Source organism: Cannabis sativa, chromosome X (genome assembly GCF_029168945.1).
Source record: "Cannabis sativa cultivar Pink pepper isolate KNU-18-1 chromosome X, ASM2916894v1, whole genome shotgun sequence".
NCBI classification, from domain to species: Eukaryota; Viridiplantae; Streptophyta; class Magnoliopsida; order Rosales; family Cannabaceae; genus Cannabis; species Cannabis sativa.
In genome coordinates this window covers 60,369,925-60,378,337 of record NC_083610.1, presented here as the reverse complement: position 1 = coordinate 60,378,337, position 8,413 = coordinate 60,369,925, and the positions used below count along the sequence as shown (strand labels likewise).

The 8,413-nt window shown below is 37.3% G+C and overlaps 2 protein-coding genes across 3 annotated transcripts; one reads left to right on the top strand and one right to left on the bottom strand.

The window, feature by feature from the left end:
- Positions 1-532: 532 nt before the first annotated feature.
- On the top strand, positions 533-3,423 carry LOC115697194 (protein SENSITIVE TO PROTON RHIZOTOXICITY 1). The gene is made up of 2 exons (XM_030624108.2): positions 533-813; positions 1,678-3,423. The coding sequence occupies exon 2, from the start codon at positions 1,732-1,734 to the stop codon at positions 3,292-3,294; it is 1,563 nt and encodes a 520-aa protein (XP_030479968.2). The 5' UTR covers positions 533-813; positions 1,678-1,731; the 3' UTR covers positions 3,295-3,423.
- A 138-nt stretch (positions 3,424-3,561) lies between these two features.
- Positions 3,562-8,132, bottom strand: LOC115723694 (FHA domain-containing protein PS1). 2 transcript variants are annotated; one of them, XM_061106814.1, is made up of 8 exons: positions 7,778-8,132; positions 7,491-7,699; positions 7,308-7,400; positions 6,680-7,193; positions 4,965-6,595; positions 4,749-4,884; positions 4,286-4,662; positions 3,562-4,086 (listed from the first exon to the last, which is right to left on the bottom strand). In XM_061106814.1, exons 1-8 carry the CDS (start codon positions 8,049-8,051, stop codon positions 3,850-3,852), a joined length of 3,471 nt encoding a protein of 1,156 aa, XP_060962797.1. In that variant the 5' UTR covers positions 8,052-8,132; the 3' UTR covers positions 3,562-3,849. The 2 variants fall into 2 exon arrangements, with proteins under 2 accessions (XP_060962797.1, XP_060962796.1); XM_061106813.1 differs by having other exon boundaries at positions 4,965-7,193.
- Between the last annotated feature and the right edge of the window lie 281 nt (positions 8,133-8,413).

Sequence of the window (8,413 nt, the reverse complement as noted above, 5' to 3'; positions counted from 1 at the left end):
AAAATACTTTTATAGACTTTGTTTTTAAAAAATATTTTTATTTTTTTTAATTATAAAAATAAAAATTAATTAAAAAAGTATTAGTAAATATTAATTTAATTTTTTTTATTATTATTTTCTTATTTTTTTTCCTAGAAGGAGACTTTTCTTGACGAGAAGTGTAGTACTGTTTAAGTGTCCCACTGGTTAGTTGGGAGAAATTTTTAAGATCCTATTTTTTCATACATATGAATGTAAGCTCAAAATTCGCAGTAGATTTAAACGTGATAACCTAAACCCATGAAGATTTACCATTTTAATAATATCACAGAAACGCTTTTACCAAAAAATCTGTCTACGGAAGAGAGAATTTTGGCACAAATTACCCAAAACGAATAAAGATTATGATATGAATGTAAAAGCGTGTGGTGATTTTACAATTTATGATTGGTAGGTTTTCTCTCTCTATGCATTCGTCGTTCAGGAGAAGGGACACGGAAAGAGGGCTGATCACAAAAAAGGGGTCCCACATAGAAGACCAACTAAAAGAGACTGATAGACTTTTTTACTAACACAATCACAAAGAACTGAACCAACCAAAAAATAAAAATTGAACGGTCTGATGGAGAGGGTTGACCTTAAATGGATGGTCCCACCCACACATCGGGGCACACCGCAAAATACACATACATGATATGTTATGTATATATATATGGGGTGGCATTTGGGCTGCATTTACCTTTTCCATTCCTCGTTTCTTTATCTTTATTTCTCAAATTATGGACCAGAAACCAACTCACTGGAGACAAGAGCATCTGATTAGTCTTCAATCTGGTTTGTTTCAAATAGAAAAAAAAAGTTTTTTTTTTCTTTTTCTTTTTAATAAATTGTTCTTTGAATTTGTTAAGTGTTTTTTTTTTGTTGTGTACGACTATTATGGATTCTAATAGCTATATTATTATTGTTTTGTGATGAAATGAATACATGTTCCTGGTTTGGATTTAGACCTTTCTCTTTGTTTTTGCTGGTTTGATTTTTCTTTTTTCTTCTGTTTTTTTTTTTCTTTTATATTGATTTTTTTGCCTGAAGAATATGGTAGTCTTATCTGTACTTTAGTTCTACATGGATTGGGATAACATTGGGGGGTTTTGGTTACTCTTACAGTTTTGGGGTGTAAGAGATTCTGGCTTTAGGCCATCTTCGTATGAGTTTTGGGATCTTGGATTAGCTTATTTTATTTTATTTATTTAGGAAAGATTGAATTTTAACTTACCTAGTTGAGATTTGACTTTAGATGTAGAAACGTGGTTTCTAACTTTCTATTAGCCCTTTCACCCTCCAACTTGACTCTTTTCTATTTTTTTTTTAATTCATGAATAAAAATATGTAAATGAATGAGTCCTTTATGTTTGTACCATTGACGCCTTTAGGAACTACGATAATTTTGATTGAAGCAAAAATGTGTAACTGCAAAAACTGTGATTTGAGGAAATATGTAGAGGGAGGCCTTACTTTTCTTGATGAACTTGTTTTTATTTTTCTCTTAATTATTTTAGCCAGTAAACAAGCTACTTGTTGATGAGGATTTTAGTTCTTTTTTTTTAATGCTAATATTTCTATCTTGTTTAAATTTATAACAATGATGATGTTGAACATATCTTTTTTATTACTAATTTATATTTATTTTTATAATTTAAGCTTTGGTTGCTAGTGGACATTAATTAATATCTGAAGGAGAAGAAAACTAAAAAAATGGAACTTAGAGAAGGGCTATGTGCAGGCCAGTGGCCAAATTCTTCCTCAAAAGAGCTTTCGTCGGATCCTCCATCATCTTACTCTGAATTCAATTCACATCAAGGCCAACAGAAGTGGCCAAACTCTTCAATTTTAGATTACGGCGTCAGAATTGAACCATCTTTCAGAGAATTTGATCAGTCTTCTGAAGTTCATGCTGTAATTCCTCTTGACCTTAGTAATAAAAGTAAAGTCTTGGGTCCTGAAGATGTTCATATGCAGGATACAGAGGAAGCCAATAATATCCCTGATTGGGATCCAAGTGCAATGCTGAACAATCTTTCTTTCCTGGAACAAAAAATTCACCAACTGCAGAATTTAGTACAGTTGATTGCTGGTGGGGGAGGCCAAGTTCTTGGTAGACCAACTGAGGTTGCTCAGCAGCATCAACTCATTACTGCTGATCTTACTTCAATCATTGCTCAGCTGATCTCTACTGCTGGTAGCCTTCTACCATCTGCGCAGAACACCTTTACCACTGACCTGCCGTCTATGGGACAGCTTGCGCAGCCTGGTGAGGTCCTTGGTGTGAGTGCTGGTGTTCAGCCACAAAACAATGGCCGAAGCAAAATCTCTGAAGAGTCCAATCAAATAGATAAGAATGCTAATCATGGGGTTGAGCATAACAACCACATGGATGAACATGATTTTAAAGATGAGGAGGATGCTGATGATGGTGAGAACCTTCCACCTGGTACCTATGAGATCTTACAACTAGAGAAAGAAGAAATCCTGGCACCTCATACGCACTTCTGTGCCATTTGTGGAAAGGGATTCAAGAGGGATGCGAATTTGAGAATGCACATGAGAGGTCATGGTGACGAGTATAAAACCCCAGCAGCGCTTGCTAAGCCACACAAAGAATTGGGATCTGAACCTGTGGTTATCAAGAGGTATTCCTGCCCTTATGCTGGCTGCAAGAGGAACAAAGATCACAAGAAGTTCCAGCCTCTGAAGACTATTCTATGTGTTAAAAATCACTATAAGAGAACCCATTGTGACAAGAGTTATACTTGCAGCAGATGCAACATAAAGAAATTCTCAGTAATTGCAGATCTCAAAACTCATGAGAAGCATTGTGGCAAGGACAAATGGCTTTGCTCTTGTGGAACAACCTTCTCAAGGAAAGACAAGCTTTTTGGGCACATTGCGCTGTTCCAAGGCCATACTCCTGCCATACCAATTGATGAAACAAGAGGAAATGGTGGTGGCCCAGCTGATCATTCAACTGGGATTGAAGTAACAAATAAGGGTTCTGTAAATTCTGTAACCTTCAATTTTGGCCCCAGTACTCCTGGTGAAACTGTTGTTCACAACATAATGGATGAGAAAGGAAACCTTGACGATCCTACTGCATGTTTCTCACCACTTAACTTCGACACATGTAACTTTGGTGGGTTTCATGAGTTCCCTCGACCTCCTTTTGAAGACTCAGAGAGCTCGTTCTCATTTCTTTTGTCAGGGTCTTGTAGTTACCCTCCAAAGATCGGAGCTGAGTCCAGTTCTAATAATAATCTTTAGTAATATTGATGGGTTTATTTTCAGCACACATTAGGGGCACGAAATCCCTAGTTTTCTGTTACCATAAAAGGTGAGGTGACCCCATTACCTGTAATTTGAAGTTAAATAAATTATTCTACTTTCTTATAACTCTTTTTCCATTAGTCTTCCCTATTATTATGTCCTGCTAATCTCACAAGAAATTTATAGCAGTGAAATTGTCTACAAACAGTGACAGATCGAAGCAATATTTAGTGTAGTTTGGAACTTAGTACAAAGCATATCACATGCGACAAATCCTCTGCCATTTTTATACCAATTAAGAGATGTTCTAATTTCGAGAAAAAGATGGTGAAAAAGCATTCACACATTATAACAATGGCAAAAGAAACTTAAACTCCCATACAATAATTTCAACCAAAATGCTTTTTTTTTTCTAATCTTGCCTGTGTTGCTAACATTGAAACAATATAGCTAACATTTTCTCGTCCATAATGAGAATTGTGGAGCAGAATGAGCTTCAAACCCTTAGCACTTTTTAATCCTGCCTGTGTTGCTAACATTGAAACGATATAGCTAATATTTTCTCTGTCCATAATGAGAATTGTGGAGCAGAATGAGCTTTAAACCCTTAGCACTTTCTCCTTTGGAAGACTTCTTCGAGGGATATCGATTGTACTTCTCCCTCAAAACTACATCATCTAAGACAGACCAAGTTTGCCCTCTGGGAGAACTGTCAGCCCACAAAAACCTTTCAGAAAATGGATTCATCAGACTCTCTCGGAACTCTTGGACCGTCTCGCAGATGAAACCCTGAAAAGATCATAAAAAGGAAAATGACTAACATTCCAAAATTTGGTAGCATGCAACTGTGATAATGTATTTGTTGAAATAAAAATTTAGTCAACAATTGCAATCGATGATGCAATGATAAAAAGAAAAAAAAAATGAGGCCAAGGTTTTGGTGTAACTTTTGCGTTCTCAACATGACTTTCTATATTTCACACGTTACCTCTGCCATCGCTTGGATCTTTAGAGTAAGATCGTCACTAAGGAGGACATGCTGTTCATCAGGTCTCATTTTCCTACACAGTAGAGCACACTCTAAGATATGGTCTTCTGTTGTTGGGGAAAGAATTTCCATTAAAGTCCACGGTAAAAGCGAGTTTGTTCCACGGTAAAAGCCCCCACTTCCCTGGCTAAATGGAGATCTAGGAGTGGCGGGGGGAGTAGAAGCAGTCAGCCTTCCATCTTCCACTGAGGTCTGGACATGAATCCACCATGTTGTTTCTGTCATACATTTCTCAATCCATTCTAACGCCAGGCAAGCCTCAGGCTTTCTTCTGAATAGACTGCCTTGCCGCTTCAAGCAATCCAATTCCCTTATAACTGATAACAAAGACACATTTAGTTAGCATATAATTTAATGCAACAACAGCAAGTGAAGTTATATGTATATTTAATTTTTTCATTACCCATTCTTGGAATGATTAACCGAGTCCCCTTTAGACCTTGCAAAAGCTGCAGTGCCTTCCTGGAATCCTTGTTCAGAAGAGTAGTTGTGTCCACAACTATGGTCCATCCCCTCTTATCCCCTCGGACGGAGATGTTCTGAAATGAACTTCAATTACTGATTTATACTTGTTCAGACAAGTTAAAACAAAAACAATATGAAGTTGGACACAACTTACAGAGAATGGATGAGTAACCTTGTCAACAGTATGAGTGTAATTTACTGAAGAGCTGCATCTTGTAGGAGAACTAGGGCGCAACATTTCTGATCTGCTGTTCTCTACAGTGTCTACAACTTGTGATTGAAATGGAACTCGTTTCATTTCCGGTCTTCTTTTGTTCAAGACCAATTCTTTTTCAACCTCCAACTGATTTTCTACAGCGTCTACAACTAGTGGTTGAAATGGAACTCGTTTCATCTCCAGTCTTCTTTTGTTAAAGACCAATTCTTTTTCAAACTCCACCTGATTTTCTAGAGTGTCTACAAGTAGGGATTGAAATGGAACTCGTTTCATTTCCAGTCTTCTATTGTTAAAGACAAGTTCTTTTTCAACCTCCACCTGATTTTCAGAGCTAGTTTGTTTCACAAATTTCCGTTCTTGTAAAACTCTCAATGAATGATTCTCCTCATTTGAAAAGGAATTTAAGTTTCCTTCAGGGTGCATTTTGGGGCTAGAAGTAATCTTTGAGGAGGGTCTTCTGCATGATATAGAATGCTTCACTTCTTCTAGCGTGCCCTTCTTTTTTATGGACTTGAGTAGAAGGGTATTCGGGGTACAATTTTCCTTGTCTGGAGTATAAATCTCTTCTTCTTCCCCATCAACGTGAGAGAAAAGTTCCTTTGAAATTGATTTATCTGCAGCACCCCATTTGGTTCCGGATCTGCAATTAGTTGTTCCAAGCTGGGTAACACCAGAAGGTGTACCTTTCTTTCTTGAGGACTTCTGTTGTAAAAGAGTTGGGATGAAATTTTCCTTATCTGGAGTAAAGAGCTCTTCCTCCCTGTTCAAGCAAGTGAACATTTCCTTTGTTATAGATTTTTCTTCAGTACTCTCCTGATTATGCTGCACAGCTTTAGAATCAGACCCACCTTGCACAGCTTTTAATCTATTCCTACCGGTTCGAAGGGAAATAACACTAGCAGCTTTACCCCTCCTAGACCAAATGCTTCCAAAGCTTGGACTCTTATCTGATCTTAATGGAGAATTCCTTGTTTTTTCTGATTGAGGTAGACCTCCTCCAGCAAAGAGAGATTGTGGGGTCTGGTTTTCTTTGTCATCTGCAATTTCCTGGACAACTTCCCAAGCTGGCAGAGATGAGTTTACAGATTCTGCCATACAAGGTTCACAATCCTTCTGTTCATTACCTTTCATGTATAGCCTTTGGTCCTCAGTTTCTTCAATTCTTTCAGAAGCTGAAGGAATGCCATCAGAGCAAGCAGATATATAGTCAACCAATGAGTTTGATTTTTGTTCACTTGTATAATTTTCATTCATTCCTCGAAGAGATAGTTCTACATCAGAAAGAGCTTCTGGGGTTAAGCTTTCTATGTCAGTTTGTTGAGTTTCAGTCTTAGCAAAGACTGATCCAAGCAACAAAGATGGTTCATCTTTCTGCTCATAGTCTTTCCTGGCCAGGCTTTCGTTCGCAGTTTCCTCAAAGAGAGACGGCGGGGTTTGGTTTTCTTTGTCATCTGTAATTTCCTGGACATCCTTCCAAGCTGGAAACAACTTTACAAATTCACCCATACAAGGTTCACAATAATCTACTGAAACATCCTTCTCTTCAGCTTCTTCAATTCTTTCAGAAGCTACAGGAATGCCATCAGAGAATGCAGAAATAAAGTCAACCAATGAGTTTGAATTTCGTTCTGTTGTGTAATTTTCAAGCTTACCTTGAAGAGATAGTGATTCCACATCTGGAGTTTCTGGGGTAAGGTTTTCTATGTCAATGCGTTGAATTTCAGTTTCCTCAAATGGTTGAGAGGCAAGTTCAACCTTCTCTTCATTATCAATGGAAAATGAGGAATGACGGCCTACAAATTGATTAAATTCTTCCTCTAGTCTTATAGGAGACCTCTCTTGCATTACTATCTCACAAACATCTTTAACAGAAGATGAATGGCAATCTGAACCCAAAGTTAAAATTTCTGAGTCGGTTCCAAAAAGCCTATTACAAAGGATTGGGATTTCATTATGTTCAGTGACATCTTTTAGTGGGCTTTCAGCAAGTTCATCATTTTCATCCAGAATTACAAAAACTGGATTTTCAGGTATAGGAGGTGCTGATGGAATCTCCCTTTTCACAGTTATAATCGAACTCTCATCAGAAAATAATGAACTCATATCCTCAACAACCAAATCCAGGGATTGCATGTCTTTATTTACTACTGATAAATGATTGTTATCCTACAAAAGTCAAAATAAACAAACAAAACCTAATTTTAAAAGACAAAAAGGAAAAAGAGAAAAGTAAAATTTTGCTACAATATACTAAATGATTTTAAATCATGTAATTCTCACCTCACAATTTTCTTCGTTTGCTTTGGGTTCCACTGTCATCGAGTTATTTTCTTCTTCAATAGGTTTATTCTCGATCATCATAGAGTTCTCATCCTAACAGAAATGCACAAACGTATTCAAGAACGACTCACTTCATTTTCTTTGGCAAATTTTCAAAAGGGGAAGAGGGAAGTAATTTCATACCCGGTCTAATCCCATTTCAATTTCTTCTTGTGGATTAGGAACATCGGGTACGGATACATGCGTGGTTTCTAAATCATAAGCTTGGCTGAAAGGAATCCAGTACAACCTATAGACTCGGCTCGAACCGCCGATTCTCAGAGAGTCTCCCTCCTTCAGCTCAACTCGAACACATGGATCAATCTTCTTCTCCGCAACCCAAGTCCCATGAACTAAAAAGCAAAACCCATTCTATCAAGAACCATAAGAGCCCTAAATACGAAAAGAGAGAAGAAATTAAAGATCCTTACCGGACGATAAATCGATTACAGAGAGCTTCTGTAAGGATGGGTTGGAAAGAATCTGGAGGTGGAATCTGCTGATACTGGGATGAGTCAACATGATGTTGCAATCAGGGTGTCGTCCGACGATTAGTATTTCATCGTGTTCTTGGGTCGGGATTTGGGGAATGTTATTGTTGACGATGAAGATGTTCTTTAGAATGACTCCGTTCTTCAAGACAGTGAAGACTGGGATTTTTGGCTCTTGATTATGGCTTAGTTTGCATTCGTTCGTGGCAGCCATTGTAAGCTTTGCACAAACAGAAAGAAAGAAAGGTTTGGGAGTGTCCAGTAACCGGGGTTCTCAATATATATTTTATATATATATATATATATATATAGAGAGAGAGAGAGAGAGAGAGAGAGGGGTTTATCTTAAAAGAGGGAGGATTTGATTTTGAAAAAGGTGACCGTTGTATTCTATTTTTATAACGGCTTCCTTTTCTTTCTTTTACTTTTCCTTTTTGAAAATAACCTTTTCAAACTCGATATGGCTAAGGCCTTTGATCGTGTTGAATGACATTTTTTGGAGAGCTTTATGTTTCACTTTAATTTTTCCCTCAATTTTGTTAGACTAATTATGAATTGTCTTACTACTACTAATCT

What these genes read in the sequence shown, in the direction of transcription:
- LOC115697194 (XM_030624108.2), top strand. Translation starts at nt 1,732, where the DNA reads ATGGAACTTAGAGAAGGGCTATGTGCAGGCCAGTGGCCAAATTCTTCC.
- LOC115723694 (XM_061106813.1), bottom strand. Translation starts at nt 8,051, where the DNA reads ATGGCTGCCACGAACGAATGCAAACTAAGCCATAATCAAGAGCCAAAA. An exon ending in AGGTTACTCATCCATTCTCT is followed by an intron (nt 4,885 to 4,964) that starts GTAAGTTGTGTC and finishes AGTTCATTTCAG; the next exon opens with AACATCTCCGTCCGAGGGGA. An exon ending in GTTAATCATTCCAAGAATGG is followed by an intron (nt 4,663 to 4,748) that starts GTAATGAAAAAA and finishes CTTTGTTATCAG; the next exon opens with TTATAAGGGAATTGGATTGC.